We start from the raw sequence: 26,596 nt of genomic DNA on the forward strand, positions 1-26,596 counted from the left end.
AAGGGTGAACCCACGGAAAGCATTCGGCCCAGACAGGGTATCAGGATGAGTACTAAAGTCTGTGCTAACCAAATAGCTGCAGTGTTCACCGATATCTTTAACCTCTCGCATTGGCAGTCTGAGGCACCTATCTGCTTCGAGCAAGTTTCAATTACATCGATGCCTAAGAACAACGTGGTAACCTGCCTCAATAACTATCATCCAGTAGCACTTACATCCACAATTATGAAGTGCTTTGAAAGATTGGTGATGAAACACAACAACTCCTGCCAGAGAAGTGGCTTGGATCCACTCCAATTTGATGACTGAACATCAAAAATCATACAATAAAAAGAACAACATGAAGATCATAAAGAACAACAATTCCCTGAACTTGTGTACTCCCTCTTTCATACACTTGGAGTGAGCACCCAAAAAAAGCATGTAGGATCTTTTTTGTGTCCTATTTAACCTGCCACACAATGGAAATAGGTGCCTGTAATGTCTCGACTTTCTTGGATATCCCACCAATAGTTTAAAGTGGTTTTCCCTAAAGTTCATATCAACTTAGTTGGTAATAATTTTAATGCACACTCATTTTCAATGTCACTTTATTAGGTACATCTCACTAGATGAAATAGCTGGAAGGAAATTGTTTGTCACTACCAAAATATCAAATGAAGTTTTTAGATAAATTGCCTAGGGAAGCAGGCTAGATTGACTGATACGGAATTAATCAGGAAACAGAGACCTTGTGCGACTGGTAATTAAAGTGGACACGGGCAAAGCATTAGTCCTCGGCAACTGCAAACATGTGAGCAGAGAGTTGGGATAAAGCAAAAACCCAATAGCATGAACATAGAACATACATAGAATAGTACAGCACAGTACAGGCCCTTCGGCCCACAATGTTGTGCCAACCCTCAAACCCTGCCTCCCATATAAGCCCCCACCTTAAATTCCTCCATGCATCACTACCAGATGAACTCAACACCTTCTAGGCTCGCTTTGAAAGGGAGAATATAACCGCAGCTGTGAAGATCCCTGCTGTACCCAGTGACCCTGTGATGTCTGTCTCGGAGGCCGATGTTAGGCTATCTTTAAAAAGGGTGAACCCTTGCAAGACAGAAGGTCCCAATGGAGTATATGGTAAGGCTCTGAAAACTTGTGCCAACCAACTGGCGGGAGTATTCAAGGACATTTTCAATTTCTCATTGCTACGGTCGGAAGCTCCCACTTGCTTCAAAAAGGCAACAATTTTACCAGTGCCTAAGAAGAATAACGTGAGCTGCCTTAATGACTATCGCTCAGCAACACTCGCATCTACAGTGATGAAGTGCTTTGAGAGGTTGATCATGACTAGACTGAACTCCTGCCTCAGCAATGACCTGGATGCACTGCAATTTTCCTATCGCCACAATAGGTCAACAGCACATGCAATCTTAATGGCACTTCACAGGGCCTTAGACCACCTGGACAATACAAACATCATGTCAGGATGCAGTTCATCGACAATAGCTCAACATTTAACGCCATCTTTCCCATAATTCTGATTGATAAGTTACAGAACCTGGGCCTTTGTACCTCCCTCTGCAATTGGATCCTTGACTTCCTAACGGGAAAACCACAATCTGTGCGGATGGTGATAATATCTCCTCCTTGCTGACGATCAACATTGGTGCACCACAGGGTGTGTGCTTAGTCCACTGCTCTATTCTCTCTATACACATGACTATGTGGCTAGGCATAACTCAAATACCATCTATTAATTTGCTAATGATACAACCATCGTCATTGCATCACTGCCACTGGTGGCGCAGTGGCATCAGCGCCGGACTTCGGAGCGAAAGCTCCCAAATTCGAATCCAAGTCGGGCCACCCCCCGGGCACGCTTTCCATCCGTGCTGGGTTGAGCGTCGAGCTAGCCACTCGGCCTCGTAAAAAACAAGGGTCAAATCAGAAATGTTCATATCGTGACCCGGTTAATCCGAAGGGAGACCAATCCTGACACTACGTGTCAGACAAGAATGGCTGACTGACTAGTCCGACATGCTTGGAAGGAAGGATTACATCACTGTCTGGTATGGGGAGGCTCTTGCACAGGACAGAGGGTCATAAACTTAGTCCGCTCCATCTTGGGTACTAGCCTACAAAGTACCCAGAACATTTTCAAGGAGCGGTGTCTCAGAAAGGCAGCGTCCATTATTAAGGACCTCCAGCACCCAGGGCATGCCCTTTTCTCACTGTTACCATCAGGTAGGAGGTACAGAAGCCTGAAGGCACACACTCAGCGATTCAGGAACAGCTTCTTCCCCTCTGCCATCTGATTCCTAAATGGACATTGAACCCATGAACACTACCTCACTTTTTAAATATATATTTATTTCAGTTTTTGCATGATTTTTAATCTATTCAAGATACGTATACTGTAATTGGTTTATTTATTTATTTATTTTTCTTCTAGATTATGTATTGCATTGAACTGCTACTGCTGAGTTAACAAATTTCACGACGCTTGCCGGTGATAATAAACCTGATTCTACATTGGTGTTTCTATGGTTGGCAAACAGTGGGAAGCGTAATGCTGCACAGGTCAGTGCTAAGCACACAACTGTTCACGATTACATTAACAATTTGGAAGAGAGGACTGAGTATAGTATACCTAAGTTAGTTGTTTTTGCAGCTGTAGGCTTAGATTTATTTTGATCTAGGTTATGGGAACTAGCATGGGTTGGTTGTCTGAATGACCACCTCCTATATGCAAGAGATGAGAAAATTGATGTTGTAGATAGCAAGAAATATACAATATTGATCAGATGGAAAGTTTGTCAAAGAATTTAATCCCAACTACTGCAAGGTGATTCATTTTGGGAAGGCAAACAAAGTTCAAAGTCAGTATCAAAGTACATAAATGTTTCCTATATAAATCCGAGATTCATTTTCTTATGTGCTTACAAGGTAAATACAAGAAACACAACAGAATCAATGAAAGACCATCCCCAACAGGACAGAGAAACAATCAATGTACAAAAGACAACAAACTGTGCAAATACAAAAAGAAAAAAAAAGACACAGATAAATAGACAACAGACAAAGAACCATAGAACCATAGAAACTACAGCACAGAAACAGGCCTTCTTGGCTGTGCCAAACCATTTTCTACCTAGTCCCACTGACCTGCACACAGACCATATCTCTCCATACACTTCCCATCCATGTATCTGTCCAATTTATTCTTAATTGTTAAAATAGGTGCAGGAGTAGGCCATTCAGCCCTTTGAGCCAGCACCACCATTCACTGTGATCATGGCTGATCATCCACCTTTCCTGCCTTCTCCCCATATCCCTGCACTCCGCTATTAAGAGCTCTATATAACTCTTTTTTGAAAGAATCCAGAGAATTGGCCTCCACTGCCTTCTGGGGCAGAGCATTCCACAGAACCACAACCCTCTGTGTGAAAAAGTTTTTCCTCAACTCCGTTCTAAATTGTCTACTCCTTATTCTGAAACTGTGGCCTCTGGTTCTGGACTCCCCCAACATCGGGAACATGTTTCCTGCCTCTAGCGTGTCCAATCCCCTAATAATCTTATATGTTTCAATCAGATCCCCTCTCATCCTTCTAAATTCCAGTGTATACAACCCCAGTCGCTTCAATCTTTCAACATATGACAGTCCCACCATCCCGGGAATTAACCATGTGAACCTATGCTGCACTCCCTCAATAGCTAAAATGTCCTTCCTCGAATTTGGAGACCAAAACTGTACACAATATTCCAGGTGTGGTCTCACTGGAGCCCTGTACAACTGCAGAAGGACCTCTTTGCTCCTATACTCAATCTATCAGACAGATAGATAGATAGAAAAAAAATTAATAAATATCAAGAACATGAGATGAAAAGTCCTTGAAAGTGAGACACAACACAGTCTTTTTCTCGGGGGGGGGGACAAGAGGCCTTAAGTTTAAGATGCAAAGGGTGCTGTGTATTTGGAATGAGCTGCCATAAGTAGTGGTGAAGGCAGGCACATTAAAGAATTAAACATTCAAATATGATGGCAGAATATAGTATTAATGGTAAGACTCTTGTGGAGGATCACAGGGATCTTGGGGTCCAAGTCCATAGGACGATCAAAGCAACTGCGCAGGTTGACTCTGTGGCTAAGAAGGCATACGGTGTATTGGCTTTCATCAATTGTGGAATTGAATTTAGGAGCTGAGAGGTAACGTTGCAGCTATATAGGACCCTGGTCAGACCCTACTTGGAGTACTGTGCTCAGTTCTGGTCACCTCACTACAGGAAGGATGTGGAAACCATAGAAAGGGTGCAGAGGAGATTTACAAGGATGTTGCCTGGATTGGGGAGCATGCCTTATGAAAACAGGCTGAGTGAACCCGGCCTTTTCTTCTTGGAGCAACGGAGGATGAGAGGTGACCTGATAAGAGGTGTATAAGATGATGAGAGGCATTGATCATGTGGATAGTCACAGGCTTTTTCCCAGGGCTGAAATGGCTGCCACAATGGCTGCACAGGTTTAAGGTGCTTGGGAGTAGGTACAGAGGAGATGTCAGGGGTACGTCTTTTTATGCAGAGAATAGTGAATGCGTGGAATGGGCTGCCAGCAACAGTGGTGGAGGTGGATACGATAGGGTCTTTTAAGAGACTTTTGGATAGGTACATGGAGATTAGAAAAATAGAGGGCTATGGGTAACCCTAGTAATTTCTAAGGTAGGGACAGGTTCGGCACAACTTTGTGGACCAAAGGGCCTGTATTGAGTTGTAGGTTTTTCTATGTTTCTATGTTTCTAATGTTTAAGAGCCATTAAGATAAGAACATGGGTAGGAGAAGTGCAAAGGCCTATGGGCCAAATTTAGGCAGATGTGATTTGCTCAATGGGTAGCACAATGGGTATAACGAGTTGAGCCAAAGGGCCTGTTTCCATGGTGTATGATTCTAAGTGGAAAAGCAAATTGTTCAGAGGATGACTCTGAAGAGACTTATAGATGTGTTAAGTGAGTGGGTATGAAGTCGGGCAGATGGAGTATCACATTTATAAGTATGAAGCAATCCACCTTAGAGGGTAAAATAAAAAATAAGAATATTATTTAAATGTTGAAACAATGCAGCATGCTGTTATGCAGAGGGTCTTGGAAGTGCTTGTGCATAAATTGTAAAAGATTGGTTTCTAGGTACAAAATGTTATCAGGAAGGTAAATGGAACATTGGTCTTCATTGCTACAGGGATTGAATTTAAGAGCAGAGAGGTTATGTTAGAACTGTACAGGGTACTGGTGAGGCCGCACCTGGAGTACTGCGTGTGGTTCTGGTCTCCTTACTTGAGGAAAGATATACTAAATTTGGAGGCCTTGCAGATGAGGTTCACCAGGTTGATTCCTGAAATGAAGTGTTTAGCCAGTGAGCAGAGATTAAGTCACCTGGGAATATATTTGCTGGAATTTAGAAGAACGAGAAGGAATCTTGTGGAAACAAATAAATTATGAAAGGGATAGATAAGATAGAGGCAGGAAAGTCATTTCCAGTGGTTGGTGAGACTAGAACCAGGGGACATAGCCTCAAGGTTTGGAGGAATTAGTCTAGGACAGAGATGAGGAGAAACCATTTATCCCAGAGAGTGGTGAATCTGTGGAAGTCTCTGCCCAAGGATTCAGTAGGGGCTATCTCATTAAATATATTTAAGACACAGCTTTTTGCATAGTAGAGGAATTGAGGATTATGGGGAAAAGTAGGGTGGTGGAGTTGAATTCACGGCCAGATCAGCGGTGATCTTATTGAATGGTGGAGCAGTTTGACAGCCCACATGGCCTATTCCTGCTTCTGTTTATTACGTTTTTATGTAGTTCAGTTTCAGGATCACTATTATTTATTTTATAATTTATTATATATTTACAATGACCTATTAACCTACTAACTGGTATGTCTTCAGACTGTGGGAGGAAGCTGGTGCACCCAGAGGAAACCCATGTGGTTCACTGGGAGAATGTACAGATGGAGGGGAATTGAACTCTGAACTCTGGAACACTCTGAGCTGTAACAGTGTTGTGCTAACCACTATGTTACCGTGTTGCTGACTGCATCTTTCAAAGTTTTCACCTCTTCTCTAAATGCCTTCTTGCTCATGAGCCATCTATAAGTAGTGAACCATGTGCAGCTTGCAAAACAACAATTTTACTTTTTTAAAAAAAATTGAAAAGGACTAGTCCAAGGAAACACACTGGGATTGGACATATAAAGAGCAATGATTTCATCTGCTTTAAATTAATATTCTTGCCCAACTTCAAAGTAACTCCTCTGGCGCAGTAGAGAAGTCCAATCCCCGCGCTGCCTGTAAGGAGTTTGTACATTTTCCCTGTGACCGTATGGTTTCCTCCTGGTGCTCCGATTTCCTCCTACAGTCCAAAGACCTGCCAGTTGGGAGGTGAATTAGGCATTGTAAATTGTCCCGTGATTAAGCTAGGATTAAGTTGGGGGATTGCTGGACAGCATGGCTTGAAGGTCTGCAAAGGCTACTCTGAGCTGTATCTCAAAAGATAAATGAATAAAACTCCACAAAGGTCTTGTCATCATTGCAGGGACTGGATCCATAGAACACTTTCACTCCCATGCACTGGAAAGGACTGAAATAACGGATGGAACTTCACTTGAGGAGATAAAGTGTGTTTCGATCATGCTAAGAAGCCTATTTAAACAGTAATTTCTCAAGAGATAGAATGATACAGTTGCAATACTATCATTCTTTACTTCTGTAGTTAAGCATACGAAATGGAAAGAGTTGACGATACTGTTATGTACCCCTGCGGTTCCTTTTTGTTGTGGACTGTCATTTTAAGGCACAAAAAAGAACTGAGACTAACTTCTGGATTTCTGCTGAGAGAGAGAAGGGCAGAGTCTACTTTTCAGCTCATGTTTACACTTTTACAAGGACACTAACTACTGTTGTCAGCTTTTGGGTTGCCATGGAAAAAGAGAGAGGTGTCCAACACAGACACCTTGTTAAAAGAGAGAAAAAGAAAGAGAGAGAGGGGCGAAGACTGCTTTGAGATGGTGTTATGGTTTTTCGGCAGCATGTTTACACTTTTGCAAGGACACTAGCAACTTCCAAGTCCAGAGAGAGAAAGGAGGAGCTGCTTGATGGACAGTTGGTATTCAGCATGGTGAGATAAATATAAGGTCAGCTGTTAGACCTACAGGCACATGGTTTTGGACACTGAATGAGCTTTGTTGTGCCCATAGAAAAGGTGGGTTTTGGAGGATTGATCAGGCGGATCGATCACTGGCTCTCGCAGTGTGAAAAGGGTGTGACCGTGGGGAGTTATTCGTGTGTCCAACCCTCACCTGGGTTGATAATTCCACCACAGAAGAACGGTCCCCTTTGCTGTGGTCACAGTTGGTGACTTCTAAAGGATTTCGGAGGACAATGGGAAGATCGATGGCATCAGCTCACCTGAAGACTCAAATCTCTCTCTCTCCCCATCACTACTCAACTCAATACCACGAACTGAACTGAACTTTATTCATCATCGTGAGACTATCTATTTACCCCTAAGACTTGAAGAAGCTTGGTTTTCGTATATTTCCACACTTATATCTAATCATTGCTAACCTGTTTGATTTATCTGCATTTATATTACTGTATTGCATAGTTACTAATAATACCATTAGTTAATAGCAATACTGGACTCCAAAGTGTTTTCCATTTCTGCTGGTTCTTTAACCCGTCACGGGGTACGTGACAAAATAAACACTCGTGCTTTCTCCACTAATCAATTAGGTTAAGTCTGATGTATGCTGGCCTCAACTCTTCATCTGTACCAGATCAGATTGATTCCACGATCTTTCAAAGATTTATCTACCTCTATCTTAAATACTTATCTAGATCGCTAGTACAGAAGTACAGAATTCAAGATAATCACCATCCTCTGCAAAAGAAAAATATCATGCACCTCTGTTTTAAAACAACCTTGCCCTTTTATGTATTCCTTTCCTTCAGACCCTCCCACTTCCTCACAGGATCTTCTATGTCTCAATATCGTCACCTGCATTCTTCTGAACTCTGAAGAATACAGACCTAAATTGTTAGCCTCTCTTGACAGGACAACCATCTCATCTCAAGTGAATCTCCCTTAGACTGCATCCAATGTTATTTGTATCCTTTTTTTTTCAGGAAAGGGGACCAAAACTATTCCAGGATGGATTCACCAACATCCTGCACGACCACAACTAAACTTCTAATTCTTTAACTCCAAACCCTTTGCAATAAAGGCCAATATGTCATTTTCCTTCTTAAGTACTTCTTGCATCTGCCAACGTTTTGCTATTCATGCACTGGATCACCATATTCCCTTGGAACATTACTCATTTGCAGTTAGTTTCCATTCAGGTTACAATCTGCCTTTTGATTTCCATTATCGTAACGTGTAGAGTCATAGACTCATAGACCACTGCAGCACAGGTACATGCCCTTTGGCTCATCTATTATTATTATTGACCTACACCTGGACCCAAAGCCCTCTGTAACCATCCCACCCATGCACGTGTGCAAACTTCTTTTAAATGTTGAACTTGACCCCGCATGCACCACTTCTGTGGGGCAGCTCGTTCTACACTCTCATCAGTCTCTGAGTGAAGTTCCCTTCTTATTCCCCTTAAACATTTCACCTTTCACCCTTAACCCATGATCTCTAGTTGTAATCTCACCCAACCTTAGTGGAGAAAGCCTGCTTGCATTTGCCCCTGATAACTCTGCATATGTCTATCACATCTCCTCTCAATCTCCTACACTCATGGAGGAATGTCCCAACATCCAATCTTTCCTTATAACTCAGGTCCTCCAGTCTCAGCAACATCCTTGTAAATTTTCTCTGGACTCTATCAATTTTATTGGTATCTTTCCTGTAGGCAGGTGACCACAACTGCACACAATACTCAAAATCAGGCCTCACCGACATCTTATAAAACTTCAACATAACCTCCCACTTGATCTCACACTCCCCACATTAAACTGAGCTTGTCAAGTTTTTGCCTGTCAGTCAAAATTCAGTTTCATCCTCATCATACTATGCTCTTCCACTTCCCGTGCCATCGATAAACTTGAAACCATGTGTTTTGTCCCTTTCCCCAGGATGTTGATATCAATAGAAACTAACTGAGGGGCAAGAAATGATCCCTGGGATACTCCTCTCATCTTATGATTTTAGTGAATTCAAGCTAGTTTGCTTTCATGGTGAATCTGATTGCACAGGAATCAAAAGCTGCTAATCATGGATTTGGGAGCTTCGCAAAAACGCCTTTACAAAGTAGGAAAGCCGAAGTAACCATAGAATGCTGCCATCTATTCCACTTGGTTGCGTGCCATTCCAAACCAAAAGACTGGGACAGCATTAGAGTAACGCACACAAAATACTAGAAGAACTCAGCAGGTCAGGCAGCATCTATGGAGGGGAATAAACAGTTGATGTTTTGGGCCCAGTCCTGATAAAGGGTCTTAGCCCTTAACATCAACTGTTCATTCCTCTCCGTAGATGCTGCCTGATCTGCTGAGTTGCTCCAGTATTTTACCTGTGTTACTCTGGGTTTCCAGCATCTGTAGAGTTTCTCGTGTTCATAATTTGCTGCTGTAGAACAGGGGTCCCCAACCTTTTCTGCACCACAGACAGTTTATTATTGACAATATTCTTGCAGATCGGCCGACCCAGGGTTGGGGGGGGGGGTTGGTGGTAGGGTTGCCAACGGACAAGAGGAGCAGTCAAATACGTTGTGTTTACCCCGAGAAAAGACTACCATGACCATGAAGCCCTGCGCGGGCACCTGTGTGCGCATGTATGACTTGCACACACGTGTACGTGCCGATTTTTTTCTACAAATCGTTTTTGGCTATTCTATTTGGGGGGGGGGGGGGGTTAATCACGCCCGGAATATAGGTGATAATTGGCTAATACACTCAATTTTGTTTCTAAAAGGTTTTATCTAACGAATTTAATATTAAACACACAGCGCATATTTTCCTCACATGAATATAGTGATAAGTCAATTATCAGGGGAGGACAGGGGAGCTTGAAGTAAGTGTTGAACGAACTTCCAGTAGAAGTGGTAGAGGCAGGTTCAATATTATCATTTAAAGAAAAATTGGATAGGTATATGGACAGGAAAGGAATGGACGGTTATGGGCTGAGTGCAGGCATGTGGGACTAGGTGAAAGTAGCGTTCGGCAGGGACTAGAAGAGCAGAGATGGCCTGTTTCTGTGCTGTAATTGTTATATGGTTATACAAGTCACTTATAAGTCAATAGCATCATAACATTTTAAGTAACTTTTGGATATTAAACACACAGCACATATTTTCCCCATATGAACATATAAAATCATTGCAACACACCAATATCGCTGAACCAGTAGGAGCCCTGGGCTTGTTTCCCTGCAACAAGACGGTGCCATTGAAGGGTGATGGGAGACAGTGATACTTGAAGGGGGTTCCTTATGTCCAGTCTATTCCGCAATTTAGTTTTCGTTGCATTCGTTGCAGAGATATGTTGGAAATGGAAGCAATGTTTTCAGTGTTTTCGTGGCTATCTCAGGATATTTAGCCTTGACTTTGATCCAGAATGCCGGCAGAGATGTTATGTCAAACATACTGTTCAGCCCGCCGTCATTTGCAAGCTCAAGGAGTTGATTTCCTTCTTGCACTGACATGGATGACGCGTGGGTAATGACCTCACATGCGTAATGACCTCGCGTGCTTTCAAGCTCAACAGTGCGCATGACAGGGAATGAGGAAAGGTGCAGCTGACTCATATCGCCAAATTATATCGTTTCCTCGTGGCCCGGTAGCACATACTTTGCGGCCCGGTACCGGTCCGCAACTCGGTGGTTGGGGACTGCTGCTCTAGTAGGACAGAGATATAAATGTTTTTAAACTTTAATAGCTGCAGGTTAACAAGCTTTACCTTTGTCTTGCTGAACCCAGTCTGTGGATTTCATATTGCGAAGCTCATTTCTTAAACTGAACACATTAACTGAAGAGCTGGAGGAACAATGATCCATAATTCGGCTGAACTTCCAGGCAGGGATCCATTCATCTTCTATCACATCTGATAAGCTTGGGAAGGTATAAAATATTGTCTGCAAGAGATACAGGGAGATGCATGAGCTAGGAAGAGAACCTCAGGGTTCTGGAGACACAAGAGACGTATTGGTAATCATTTTCCAATGTTCTATAGATTCAGGATCAGTTCCTGCGGATTGGAGGGTAGCTAATGTTATCCCACTTTTTAAGAAAGGAGGGAGAGAGAAAACAGGCAATTATAGACCAGGTAGCCTGACATCAGTGGTGGGGAAGTTGCTGGAATCAATTATAAAGGATATAATAGCGGCATATTTGGATAGTAGTGGCAGGATAGGTCCAAGTCAGCATGGATTTACGAAGGGGAAATCATGCTTGACTAATCTTCTGGAACTTTTTGAGAATGTGACTATGAAAATGGACATGGGAAAGCTAGTGGATGTAGTGTACGTGGACTTTCAGAAAGCCTTTGATAAGGTCCCACATAGGAGGTTAGTGTGCAAAATTAGAGCAAATGGTATTGGGGGTAGGATATTGACATGGATAGAAAATTGGTTGGCAGACAGGAAACAAAGAGTAGGGACTAATGGGTCCTTTTCAGAATGGCAGGCGGTGACTAGTAGGGTACCGCAAGGCTCGGTGCTAGAACCACAGCTATTTACAATATACATTAATGATTTAGATGAAGGGATTAAAAGTAACATTAGCAAGGGGAATTGAGTATAGGAGCAAAGAGGTCCTTCTGCAGTTGTACAGGGCCCTGGTGAGACCACATCTGGAGTATTGTGTGCAGTTTTGGTCTCCAAATTTGAGGAAGGACATTCTCACTATTGAGGGTGTGCAGCATAGGTTCACGAGGTTAATTCCCGGGATGGCGGGACTGTCATATGTTGCAAGATTGGAGCAACTGGGGTTGTATACACTGAAATTTAGAAGGATGAGAGGGGATCTGATAGAAACATATAAGATTATTAGGGGATTGGACACGTTAGAGGCAGGAAACATGTTCCCGACGTTGGGGGAGTCCAGAACCAGAGGCCACAGTTTAAGAATAAGGGGTAGACAATTTAGAACGGAGTTAAAGAAAACTTTTTCACACAGAGGGTTGTGGTTCTGTGGAATGCTCTGCCTCAGAAGGCAGTGGAGGCCAATTCTCTGGATTCTTTCAAAAAAGAGTTAGATAGAGCTCTTAAAGATAGCGGAGTGAAGGGATATGGGGAGAAGGCAGGAAAAGGGTACTGATTGTGGATGATCAGCCATGATCACAGTGAATGGTGGTGCTGGCTCGAAGGACTGAATGGCCTACTCCTGCACCTATTGTCTATTGAGACTGCAGGTGCTGGAATATGGAACACACTCAATCTGCTGGAGGAACTCAGCAGGTCAACCAGCAACTCTGGGAGGAGCTACCATCAGGCAGGAGATACAGAAACCACTTGGTTCAAAAGCAGCATTTCCCTTCAACCATTCAGTTATTGAACAAACTGGCAAAATTCTAATCACTAGAACTTGAACCACATTGCCCTAACAGAAGAATTTATTTCATTTTAATTTTGTTTTCTTGTAAAATGTTTCTATGATTTATGTTTATTTATGTTATTCTTGTCAATGCTGCTTATGTGATGCTAAGTACCGGTGATGCTGCTGCTGCCAGTAAGATTTTCATTGCATTTGTGCACGCCTGGCCCAATCAAATGGGGAATGAGGGAGGAGGCAACTCACAGGCCCATGAGCCAGATTTAAATGCTGATTAAAAGGCCAGATTGGGCCACTGGAAAATGGTATTGGCGTTCTCTGGTGGCCCAATCACAAAGAGTTTCATTAGCAAGGACAAACAAAAATAAGGTAGGGACAAGTGGAGCAGCCATTGTATGAGTGGACCAGTGTTAGTGGGGAGGCTTTGGCTCTACAGCCTTGGGTGAAGTAAGTATCTGGTAAGTTTCTTCTTCATTCTTTGTCTGTTAGTGCACAATTAGAGCAGTCACCTGGACCAGATGGTCTACACCCCAGGGTTCTGAAAGAGATGGCTGAAGAGATTGTGCAGGCATTAATAACGATCTTTCAGGAATCACTAGGTTTTGGAATGGTTCCAGAAGAGTGGAAAATTGCAAATGCCAGTACACTTTTCAAGAAGGGAGAGGCAGAAGAAATTATAGTCTGCCTTCAGTGGTTGGGATGATGTTGGAGTCAATTGTTAAAGATGTGGTTTTGGAGGCACATGATAAAGTAGTCAGCATGGTTTCCTCAAGGGAAAATCTTGCCTAAAAGTCTTGGCTGCCAGTGACTAGTGGTGTTCCACAAGGGTCCGTGTTGGGACAGATTGGTTTTACGTCATATGTTAATGGTTTAAATGATGGAATTGCTGCAAAGTTTGCACATAATCTGAAGATGGGTGGAGGGGCAGGTAGTTTTGAGGAAGTGGAAACGCTACAGAAGGACTTAGACAGATTATGAGAATGAGCAAAGAAATGACAGATGGCATACAGTGACGGTAAGTGTGTGGTCATGCACTTTGTAGAAGAAAAGAAAGGACTGACTATTTTTTAAATGGAGAGTAAATACAAAAAAAAACTAAAGCACAAAGGGACTTGGGAATCCTTGTGCAGAATTCCCTAAAGGTTAATTTGCAGGTTGAGTCTGGTGGGGAAGGCAAATTCAATGTTAGTATTCATTTCAAGAGGACTGGAATATAAAAGCAAGGATGTAATGTTGAGACTTTATAAAGCACTGGTGAGGCTTCACTTGGAGTATTGTGAGCAGTTTTGGGACCCTCATCTTAAAAGGATATGCTGAAACTGGTGAAGGTTCAAACGAGGTTCATGAAAATGATTCCAGGAATGGCTTGTCATATGAAGAACATCTGATGGCTCTGGGCTTGTTTTCACTAGAATTCAGAAGAATGAGGGGTGACCTCATTGAAACCTATGAATGGTGAAAGGCTTTGATAGAGTTGATGCGGAGAAAATGTTTACAATGGTGTGAGAGTCTCAGACCAGAGGACACAGCCTCAGAATAGAGGGCCATTCTTTTTGAACAGAGATGAAGAGGAATTTATTTAGCCAGAGAGTAGTGAATGTGTGAAATTCTTTGCTATAAGCAGCTGTGGATACCAAGTCTTCGTATATATTTAAAACAGGGGTTGACAGATTCTTGACTGGTCATGGCATGAAAGGATATGGGAAGAATGCAGGAGATCAGGGCTGAGAGGAAAAATGGCTCAGCCATGATGAAATGGTGGAGCAGACTCGATGGGTCAAAAGGCCCAATTCAGCTCCTATGTTTTACAGTCTTATGATAGGGCAAAATTGTAGTCAGTGGGATGAGCTGCACTGTAACGGGTACAAAATCAAAAGGGTAATGAAAATTGGACTGAAGGTGTTATATTTGAATGGACATCGTATATGGAATAAGGTAGATGATCTTGTAGTGCAGTTAAGAGATTTACTGGTATAACATTGTGGATATTACTGAGTCATTGCTTAAAGATTATAGTTGGGAGTTTAACATCCCACATTGTATTGAAGGGACAAGCAGGTAGGCAGAGGGGGTGGCGTGCTTCTTTGGTAAAAAATTAAATCAAATCCCTGGAAAGAGGTGACATAATTTCAGAAGATGTAGAATCATTGCAAGCAGAGTTAAGGAACTGCATGGGTGAAAAGACCCTGATGGAGTTATATACAGGCCTCCGAACAGTAGCCAGGATGTGGGCTACAAATTACAACAGGATACAGAAATTACACGTCAAAAGAGCAATGTTGTGATAATCATAGGGGACTTAAACATGCAAGTAGAATGGGAAAATTAAGTTGGTGTTGAATCCTAAGTGGGGGAATTTGAAGACAAGATGGCTTTCTAGAGCAGCTTATTGTTGAACCCACTAGGGGATCAGTTATTCTGGACTGGGTGTTGTGTAATCAGCCAGATAGGAAGCTAAAGGTAAAGGAACCCTAAGGAAGCAGCAATCATAACATGATAGACTTCACCCTGCTATTTCAGAGGGAGATGCTAAAGATAAATGTATCAGTATTACAGTGTAGTAAAGGGAATTACAGAGGCATGAGAGAGAAACTGGCCAAAGTTTATTGGAAGGGACACTTGCTGAGATGATGACAGAGCAGCAATGGCCGGAGTTTCTGGGAGCAATTCGAAGGCGCAGGACAGATACATCCAAAAGAAGTGGTAGAATTCTGAAAGCAGGATGACACAACCAGAAGTTGGGGGATTGAGAAGCTTTTAAAAACCTACAGATGGCAACTAAAATAATAATAAGGGAAAAGATGAAAATATCAAAGTATCAAAGAGGACACCAAAATTTTTTTTCAGATATATAAAGAGCAATAGAGTGAGAAGATGCAAAGGATGGGCATTGACAAATCCACTGTCTCCTGGATTACTGACTACCTGACAGATACACCCATTTGTACGGCTGAGTAGTTCTCAGCCAGAGATACTGGTGAGTGGCACTGAAGCACCACAAGGAAGTGTACTGTCTCGGTTTCTGTTCACACTGTACACCTCAGACTTTCAGTACAAACCTGAGTCTTGTCACTTGCAGGAGTTCTCTGATCACTCTGCGGTAGTTGGGTGTATCAGAGATGGACAGGAGTTGGAGTACAGAGGACTGGTGGACAAGTTTGTGGAGTGGTGTGGGAGGGAACACCTGCTCCTCAATGTGGCCAAAACCAGGGAGATGGTGATTGATTTTAGGAGGAAGAGGACTGTGACGAGTCCTGTACACATTCTGGGAGAAGAGGTTGCAGTGGTGGAGGAGTACAAATACTTGGGTGTTCAACTCAACAACAGACTTGACTGGAAAACCAACACCAAGGCTGTTTACAAGAAGGGGTGGAGCAGACTCTATTTTCTATGGAAGCCGAGATTCTTCAATGTGTGCAGCAGGATGTTGGAGATCTTTTCCAGTCTGTTGTCGCAAGTGTAATCTTTATGTTGTGGCTTTATGTTGGGGGAGCAGCATTAGTGCTGGTGATGCAAAAAGACTAAATTAACTCATTAAAAAAACTGGATCCGTCCTTGGCTACAATTTGGACTCTTTTGAGTTAGTGGTGGAGAGGAGCTCACTAAACAAACTGTTATCCATTATGGACAATCTGGCACATTCTCTCCATGACCTACTGAATAAGCAATGGAGCACCCTTTCGAACAGACTCATTCAGCTCCACTGTCACAAGAATTGTTACAGAAAATCTTTCCTACCAAATGCAATAAGCATATACAACAGTTCATCTCTGTGCAACAGAACACACATTATAGTTCAACAGTCTGTTTTATTATTTTGTATATTATTATTGCACAGTATTGCACATTACACATTGGTAAATTATTACAGGGTATATTATTATTCTGTACTTTATGATTAGCTAATACTATTATATCTATTACTATTGCTAATTGTATGTTTTTAAATATTGCTGCTTTAATGAAATAATTTCCCGCTCAAGATCTATAAAGTACTTACTATTATTATTAAAATTGCAGATGTCAATCTACTCTACTCTTCAAGAAGGAGAGAGGCAGCAGGAAGGAAATTATAGGCCAGTTAGCCTGACCTCAGTGGTTGGGAAGATGGTAGAGCTGACTGTTAAGAATGGGCTTCTGGGGTGCTTGGAGTACATGGCCACAGGCAGCAATGGTTTCATTAAGGAAACATCTTGCCTGACAAATCAGTAGGAATTCTTTGAGCAGGAGAATTGGTGGATGTTGAGTACTTGGATTTTAATAAGAGTTTGAGAAGGCGCTGTGTATGAGCAACACTCACTACACGCTGGAGGAACTCAGCAGGTCGGGCAGCATCCATGGAAACGATCAGTCAACGTTTCGGGCCGGAGCCCTTCGTCAGGACTGAAGAGGGAAGGGGCAGAGGCCCTATAAAGAAGGTGAGGGGAGGGTGGGAAGGAGAAGGCTGGTAGGTTCCAGGTGAAAAACCAGTAAGTGGAAAGATAAAGGGGTGGGGGAGGGGAAGCAGGGAGGGGATAGGCAGGAAAGATGAAGAAGGAATAGGGGAAAGCACAATGGGTAGTAGAAGGAGGCAGAACTATGAGGGAGGTAGTAGGCAGCTGGGGGAGGGGCAGAGTGAACCTGGGATAGGTGAAGTGGGGGGAGGGAATTACCAGAAGTTGGAGAATTCAGTGTTCATACCAACGGGCTGGAGATTGCCTAGACGGTATATGAGGTGTTGCTCCTACAACTTGAGTTTAGCCTCATCATGGCACTAGAGGAGGCCATGTATAGACATATCAGAATGGGAATGTGAAACAGAGTTAAGTGGGTAGTAACCGGAAGATCCTGTCTATTGTGGCAGACGGAGCGGAGATGCTCGACGAAGCGGTCCCCCAATCTGCATCGGGTCTCACCGACGTAGAGGAGGCCACACCGGGAGCACCGGATGCTATAGATGACCTCATCGGACTCAAAAGTGAAGTGTTGCCTCACCTGGAAGGATAGTTTAGGGCCCTCAATGGTGGCAAGAGAGGAGGTGTAGGGACAGGTGCAGCACTTACGCTTACAGGGATAAGTGCCGGGTCGGAGATCCATGGGGAGGGATGTGTGGACCAGGGAGTCGAGGAGGTAATGATCCCTGCGGAAAGCGGAGAGGGATGGAGAGGGAAAGATGTGCTTAGTGGTGGGGTCCTGTTAAAGGTGGCAGAAGTTGCAGAGGATAATGTGCTGAATCTGGAGGCTGGTGGAGTGGTAGGTAAGGACAAGGGGAACTCTGTCCCTGTTATGGTGGCGGGAGGATCGGGTAAGGGCCAAAGTGCAGGAAATGAAGGAGATGCGGGTGAGGGCATCATTGATGACGGCAGGTGGGAAACCACGATCCTTAAAGAAAGAGGACATTTGAGATGTCCTGGAACGGAAAGCCTCATCCTGGGAGTAGATGTGGTGGAGACGGAGGAACTGGGAATAGGGAATGGCGTTTTTGCATGTGTCAGGGTGGGAACAGGTATGAGACTGCTTAAAAAGATGATAATACAGGAAAGATACTAGCATGGATAGAGCACTGGCTGATTGGTAGAAGGCAAAGAATGGGAATAAAGGGAGCTTTTTCCGGTTGGCTGCCAGTAACTGACTGGTGGTGTTCCACAGGGGTCTGTGTTGAGACTGCTTTGTCAATGAATGATGATGGAACCGATGGCTTTTTGGCCAAGTTTGCAGATGATATGAAGTTAGCTGAAGAGCAGGTAGTGCTGAAGAAGCAGGGAGACAGACAGATTAGGAGAATGGGCAAAGAAGTGGCAGATGGAATACATGTAGGGAAGGGCATGGCCATGCACTTTGGTAGAAGGAATATAGGCGTAGAAAGTTCAAAACTCCAAGGTGCAAAGGGACTTGGGAGTCCTTGTGCAGGATTCCCTAAAGCTTAACTTGCAGGTTGAGTAGATAGTAAGGAAGACAAATGCAGTGTTAGTATTCAGTTCGAGAATATAAAAGGAAGAATGTAATGCTGAGGCTTTCTTAGACAACAGTGAGGCCTCACTTGGAGTATTGTGAGCAGGTTTGGGCCTCTTTTTTAAGAAAAGATATGCGGACATTAGAGAGATTCACAAAAATGATTCTGGGAATGAATGTCTTTTCATATGAGGAGAGTTTGATGGCTCTGGACCTCTACTCACTGTAATTTAGAAGAATGAGGTATCTCACTGAAACCTAAAAAATGTTGAAAGGCCTAGATAGTATGGATGTAGTGAGGATGTCTCCTATAGAGGGATGTCTAGGAACAGAAGGCACAACTTCAGAATAGGGAGAAATCTGCTTAGAATGGAGATGAGAAGGAATTTCTTTAGCCAGAGAGTGATGAATCTGTGGAATTCATTGCCAGAGGCAGCTGTGGAGACCAGGTCATTGGGTGTATTTAATACAGAAGTTGATGGATTCTTGATTAGTCAGGCCATAAAAGGTTACACGGATAAGGCAAGAGAATGGGGTTGCAAGGGAAATGGATCAGCCACGATCAAATGACAGGGTTGACTCAATGGGCCAAATGGCCCAATTCTGTTCCTAGATCTTATGGTCTTAAGGACGTGGCTGCCTTCTTGAACTGCTGCAGTGCCTCTGGTGAAGGCATTCCTACAGGGCTGTAGACAAGGGAATTCCAGCATTTAGACAAGTGATGATGAAGGATTGGCAATATATTTCCAAGTCAGAATGGTGTGCAACTTGGTGATATTGCAGGTGATGGTGTTTCCATTGAGCTGCTGTCCTTGTTCTTGGAATATAGGTCAGGGATTTGAGATTTAGTATCATAAACTGAAGTCAACATTAATTATAATTCATATTGTAATTTAAAATGTTACAGACTCATATTGTAATTTAAATGTCAGCTGTATACATGTGTATGGTTAGTTAAATGACAATGAATTGAACTTGAACTTGAATTACCATTTTAAAAGACATTTAGTCAGACACGTGAATTCATAGAACATAGAATAGTACAGCACAGTACAGGCCCTTCGGCCCACAATATTGTGCCAACCCTTAAACCTGCCTCCCATATAAACTCCTACCTTAAATTCCTCCATATACTTGTCTAATAGTCTCTTAAATTTCACTAGCGTATCTGCCTCCACCACTGACTCAGGCAGTGCATTCCATGCACCAACCACTCTCTGAGTAAAAAACCTTCCTCTAATATCCCCCTTGAACTTCCCACCCCTTACCTTAAAAGCCATGTCCTCTTGTATTGAGCAGTGGTGCCCTGGGGAAGAGGCGCAGCCTGTCCACTCTATCTATTCCTCTTAATATCTTGTATACCTCTGTCATGTCTCCTCTCATCCTCCTTCTCTCCAAAGAGTAAAGCCCTAGTTCCCTTAATCTTGGATCATAATGCATACCCTCTAAACCAAGCAGCATCCTGGTAATTCTCCTCTGTATCCTTTCCAATGCTTCCACATCCTTCCTATAGTGAGTTGACCAGAACTGAACACAGAACTCCAAGTGTGGCCTAACCAGAGTTTTATAGAGCTGCATCATTACATTGCAACTCTTAAACTCTATCCCTCGACTTATGAAAGCTAACACCCCATTAGCTTTCTTAACTACCCTATCTGCCTGTGAGGCAACTTTCAGGGATCTGTGGACATGTACCCCCAGATCCCTCTGCTCCTCCACACTATCAAGTATCCTGCCATTTACAAAGTACTTTGTACTCTGCTTTGGAGTTTGTCCTTCCTAAGTGTACCACCTCACACTTCTCTTGGTTGAACTCCATCTGCCACTTCTCAGCCCACTTCTGCATCCTATCAATGTCTCTCTGCAATCTTCAACAATCCTCTACACTATCCACAACACCACCAACCTTTGTGTCATCTGCAAATTTGCCAACCCACCCTTCCACCCACACATCCAGGTCGTTAATAAAAATCATGAAAAGTAGAGGTCCCAGAACCGATCCTCATGGGACACCAGTAGTCACAACCCTCCAATCCGAATGTACTCCCTCCACCACGACCCTCTGCTTTCAACAGGCAAGCCAAACTTCCCTGGATCCCATGCCTTCTGACTTTCTGAATAAGCCTAACATGTGGAACCTTGTCAAATGCCTTACTAAGATCCATGTAGATCACACCCACTGCACTACACTCATCTATATGCCTGGTCACCTCCTCAAAGAACTCTATCAGGCTTGGTAGAAATGATCTGCCCTCCACAAAGCCATACTGACTGTTCCAGATCAGACCATGATTCTCTAAATGCCCAAAGATCCCATCTCTAAGAATCCTCTCCAATAGCTTTCCCACCACAGACGTAAGGCTCACTGGTATATAATTACCTGGACTATCCCTAATACTTGTTTTGAACAAGGGGACAACATTCGCCTCCCTCCAGTCCTCCGGTACCATTCCCGTGGACAATGAGGACATAAAGATCCTAGCCAGAGGCTCAGCAATATCTTCCCTCACCTTGTGGAGCAGCCTGGGGAACATTCTGTCAGGCCCCAGGGACTTATCCGTCCTAATGGTCCTAAAGTATTTTAACAACTCCAACACCTCCTCTCCCTGAATATCAACATGCTCCAGAACATCAACCTCACTCATATTGTCCTCACCATCATCAAGTTCCCTCTCATTGGTGAATACCGAACAGAAGTATTCATTGAGTACCTCGCTCACTTCCACTGCCTCCAGGTACATCTTCCCACCTTTATCTCTAATCGGTCCTCCATTCACTCCTGTCATCCTTTTGTTCTTCACATAACTGAAGAATGCCTTGGGGTTTTCCTTTACCCTACTCACCAAGGCCTTCTCATGCCCCCTTCTTGCTCTCCTCAGCCCCTTCTTAAGCTCCTTTCTTGCTACCCTATATTCCTCAATAGACCCATCTGATCCTTGCTTCCTAAACCTCATGTATGCTGCCTTCTTCCACTTGACTAGATTTTCCACCCCACTTGTCACCCATGGTTCCTTCACCCTACCATTCTTTATCTTCCTCACTGGGACAAATTTATCCCTAATATTCTGCAAGTGATCCCTAAACATCGACCACATGTTCATTGCACATTTCCCTGCAAAAACATCATCCCAATTCACACCCGCAAGTTCTAGCCTTATAGCCTCATAATTTGCCCTTCCCCAATTAAAAATTTTCCTGTCCTCCCTGATTCTATCCTTTTCCATGATAATTCAACAAGATTTAGAGGGAAAAGTGCTGAACACAGGCAGATGGGACCAATTTGGATAGACATACTGGTTGTCAAGGATGAGTTAGGCCAAGAGGTCTGTCTCCATGCTGTATTACCCTTTGACTGTAGATCATCTGGTTATTACTGATTCATTGCTGATTCAGATGGTCCAGACAAAGCACTGTAGATGCATCTACAGTTCCAAAACAAATTGCGATGGTTATGCTAAAGGCACCATATAAATGCAGTTGGCCTTATATGAAAAAAAAACACTTCACCAAAATCAATATTTTATTAACATCTGGAAAATTGTCAGCCCCTCCTCTGTACCTCTAAACTGTAGTCTTCCACAGGTTGGAATTTTCTAAAAAAGAAATGGTCCTGAATTCTCTGCCAGTTCCTTGCAGCATTCCTTAACAGAAGATAAGAAAAAAACACTTTAGAGATTTTGTTTAGCAAAGAGCAAAGCTAATAATACAAAATGGGTTGCTCAACCTTTCAAAATATGAACATAATTAGTAGGAAATTAGAATATCTAGTTAAATAGAAGAGCAAAAGTAATAAAATCTAAAAGTACATTTTATAATCTTTGCCAGAGGTTACTGAAGTTGTCGACGCAATTAGTACATAATACTTGAGAAAATCACCAAGGAAGGTGATCCCCTACAGTAAGTGACTTCCTCTGTTACCTAAGCCACCCAACATACATCTATCATTACATCATACTTACAGCTAAGGATTTACAGAATACATCAAAAGCTAAGGCACCTAATTTACAGAGCGAGGCAATTCCCAAAAGTCAAAAGGAAGAATTGTCCTAGATTCCCAAGTGAGGCTTATAGTAGCCATAATGGAGGAGAACTGTCATTAAGAATGATGGTCTGTTTAACTGTGTGAGGCGAGAAACTTTAGAAAGAAGAGGAGAAAATATAAGAACACAATTTTAGTGTCTTGTCAACTTATCTTACAGGATTAGAGCGCATGTCTTATGATGATAGGTCGAGAGAGCTAGGGCTTTTCTCTTTGGAGTGAAGGAGGATGAGAGATGACATAATTGAGGTGTACAAGATGATAACAGGCATCAATAGAGTGAACAGCCACAGACTGTACCCAAGAGTGGAAATGGCTAATATGAGAGGGCATAATTTTAAGGTGAATGGAGGAAAGTACAGAGGGGATATCAAAGGTAGGTTTTCAGAGAGTGGTGAGTGTGTCGAACACCCAGGGTTGGTAGTAGAGGAAGATACATTAGGGGCATTTAAGAAACTCTTACATAGGCACATGGATGATAGAAAAATGGAGGGCTATGTGCAAGGAAAGGCTTAGATTGTTCTTAGAGTAGGTTAAAAGGTTGGCACAACATCATGGGCGTAAGAGCTTGTACTGTGCTGTAGCATTCTACGTTAACTCCTGGAAGAGTACAGAAACCCTCACTTTCTCAGAAATCTTTTAGGAACATAGAAACATAGAAAACCTATAGCACAATACAGGCCCTTCAGCACACAGAGCTGTGCCGAACATGTCCTTACCTTAGATCTAACTAGGCTTACCCATAGCTTACCTATTTTTCTAAGCTCCATGTACCTATCCTGGAGTTTCTTAAAAGACCCTATCATTTCCGCCTCCACCACCACCGCCGGCAGCCTATTCCATGCACTTACCAATCTCTGCGTAGAAAACTTACCCCTTGACATCTCCTCTGTACCTACGTCCAAGTACCTTAAAACTGTGCCCTCTCATGCTAGTCATTTCAGCCCTGGGAAAAAGCCTCTGACTATCCACATGATCAATGCCTCTCATTATCTTGTACACCTCTATCAAGTCACCTCTCATCAGGTTCACTCAACCTATTCTCAAACCTATTTTGAAGAGGATAACAATGCTTCTGAAACAAACAGGATGAGCTTTTGAAGAAAAGTACATAATTGTCTCCCACCAACCCCGTAGTTTGCTTCTGTCCAATTTGCTCCAGGTAGGATTCAATTATTGGTTCCAAAAATTTCAATTCTTCACCCTCCACTTCAAACAGTAGACAGGCTTCCCAGACCTTTTGTAAAGCAAGGAGAGCATACAGGCGCACGCTGAAATTGTGGTTCAGACACCAGGGCAGTATTACACTCAGCGCCTTCTTCAAATATTGGCCCTAGTTCAGAAAACAAAATGATCAACAGAATTCAAATAAGTAAGATGATTTTTATGAGTAACACAGGAGTTGATGATTCATCCCAACCAACTTCTAATTTAAAACCCAATGTGCTTATGTTTCATTACTGATTTCATTGTAAATACATCATTGTCTGCATGTAAGAATAAAATTAATTTGATGCTGTGTCTGTAAAGAATGCAAGAAACATGTACATTTTAAATATTAAAAGTAGAGAGAAACACAAGCTATTCCATTGTGGGCATTATTTCCAGTGGTTGCATGACAAGGTAACTGTGGCGATAATATTGGCCCGCTTTCTTTGAATACTTCTTTTCTGAGGAGGGAACATCCATGAAATGACCCAATAACCATATCTTCAATCATCCATCCATGACGAAGTCTGAATTGACATCTATTTTTCATTTTGTGAATTCTGGAAAGAAGTCAGTGAGGGATGGGAACCAATGTGCAGAGTAAACAGAGAGACACTCAGGATTATATCTGAAGTACCTTCAGCCTCAGATTTGAAGAGAAATTTGGCATCAGGTAAGGTGCCATACGAACCTGATTGAATTTTTTGAGGATGTGACTAAATACATTGATGAAGGTAGAGCCATAGATGTAGTGTATGATTCCATTCATATATGGATTTCAGCAAGGCATTTGATAAGGTACCCCATGCAAGACTTATAGAGAAACTAAGGAGGTACGGGATCCAAGGGGACATTGCTTTGTGGATCCACAATTGGCTTGCCCACAGAAGGCAAACAGTGGTTGTAGACGGGTCATATTCTGCATGGAGGCCAGTGACCAGTGGTGTGCCTCAGGGATCTGTTCTGGGAACCCTACTCTTTGTTTTTTTAAATAAATGACCTGGATGAGGAAGTGGAGGGATGGGTTAGCAAATTTGCTGATGACACAAAGGTTGGGGGTGTTGTGGGTATTTGGAGAGCTGTCAGAGGTTACAGCGGGACATTGATAGGATGCAAAACTGTGCTGAGAAGTGGCAGGTGGAGTGCAACCTAGATAGGTGTGAGGTAGTTCATTTTGGTAGGTCAAATATGATGGCAGAATACAGTATTAATAGTAAGACTCATGGCAATAGATTGAGTTTAAGAGCCAAGAGGTAATGTTACAGCTTTATAGGACCCTGGTCAGACCACACTTGGAGTACTGTGCTCAGTTCTGGTCACCTCACTACAGGAAGGATGTGAAAACTATAGAAAGGGTGCAGAGGAGATTTACAAGGATGTTGCCTGGATTGGGGAGCATGCCCTATGAGAATAAGTTGAGTGAACTTGGCCTTTTCTCCTTGGAGCGATGGAGGATGAGAGGTGACCTGATAGAAGTGTATAAGATGATGAGAGGTATTGATCGTGTGGATAGTCAGAGGCTTTTTCCCAGGGCTGAAATGGCTAACACAACAGGACACAGTTTTAAGGTGCTTGGATGTAGGTACAGAGGAGATGTCAGGGGGAAGTTTTTTTTTACCCAGAGGGTGGTGAGTATGTGTAATGGGCTGCCGCCGATGGTGGTTGAGGCGGATATGATAGGGTCTTTTAAGAGACTCCTGGATAGGTACATGGAGCTCAGAAAACAGAGGGCTATGGGTAACCCTAGCTAATTTATAAAGTAAGAACATGTTTGGAACAGCATTGTGGGCTGAAGGGTCTGTATTGTGCTGTAGTATTTCTATGAAGCAATTGAAAGCTGTTGAACATTGAGGGAGAAAGAGGGGGCTCAATCCCATGTTCTGGCTCACAGCAGTATTAGGGGTGACTTCCCATCAGCAGATTTTAAGGAAGAGATAATATTAGGTCCTTTATTTCAACCTCCAGATAACATCTGGTGCCATGCACCAGTGAGCAGAGTTAAGCTCTTCTCTTCTGACTCATTACATAACCTATGAACTCACTTTCAAGGACCCTATAACTCTTGTTATTTGTTTATTACTTTACATACAGTTTGTCTTTTGCACATTAGTTGTTTGTCAGTCTTTGTGTGTGTTTTTTTATTGATTCGATTGTATCTCTTTGTTCTAGTTTGAATGCCTGCAAGAAAATAAATCTCAACGTAGTATTTTGCGACATGTATGTACTTTAGTAATAAAATTCTTTGGATTGTTAAATGGAAAGATGATACAGATGAATGTATTGCAGGAGAAGTAGCTCAAGAGGAAGAGTTTAAGCTTCTCGGGATATTGGGCATCTCACAATTGGAAAGGCTTGTAATTCAACAGATCCAGCATTGACATCCTTGTGGGTCTGCTCTGTTGGTGTTGCTGGTTGGGCATGGGGTGGAAAGCTGAGCTGAACTAGACTGAGCGGAAAACAGAAGGCATAAAATAAAGGAGAGAATTCGGAAGACAAAGCAAACAAACAGTGGAAAACAAGCAAAAAGAAACCTGGCAATGCCTACTGGCTTTTGGCTAAATGAAAGGAGTTTTCAGAATATAGAAACATAGAAAACCTATGGAACAATACAGGCCCTTCAGCCCACAAAGCTGTGCCGAACATGTACTTACTTTAGAAATTACCTAGGGTTACCCATAGCCCTCTATTTTTCTGAGCTCCATGTACCTACCCAGGAGTCTCTTAAAAGACCCTATTGTATCTGCCTCCACCACCGTCGTTGGCAGTCCATTCCACGCACTCACCACTCTCTGCATAAAAAAACTTACCCCTGACATAGGTCAGAGTAGCTGAGGGCACATGAAAATAAAAACAATGTTCAGATATTGGAAATCTAAAATAAAACAGAA

The 26,596-nt window shown here is 42.8% G+C and overlaps 1 protein-coding gene across 1 annotated transcript in view; it reads right to left on the reverse strand.

Annotated features, from left to right (window-relative positions):
• The window catches only part of tarbp1 (TAR (HIV-1) RNA binding protein 1), a 400,954-nt gene that overhangs the window by 128,661 nt on the left and 245,697 nt on the right, over positions 1-26,596 (reverse strand). Inside the window, 3 exon segments of the mRNA XM_063057295.1 lie at positions 10,938-11,112; positions 22,020-22,101; positions 23,630-23,832. Of these exon segments, the coding sequence (XP_062913365.1) occupies positions 10,938-11,112; positions 22,020-22,101; positions 23,630-23,832 (460 nt within the window).

The sequence above is a fragment of the Mobula hypostoma genome, chromosome 8 (genome assembly GCF_963921235.1).
Source record: "Mobula hypostoma chromosome 8, sMobHyp1.1, whole genome shotgun sequence".
NCBI classification, from domain to species: domain Eukaryota; kingdom Metazoa; phylum Chordata; class Chondrichthyes; order Myliobatiformes; family Myliobatidae; genus Mobula; species Mobula hypostoma.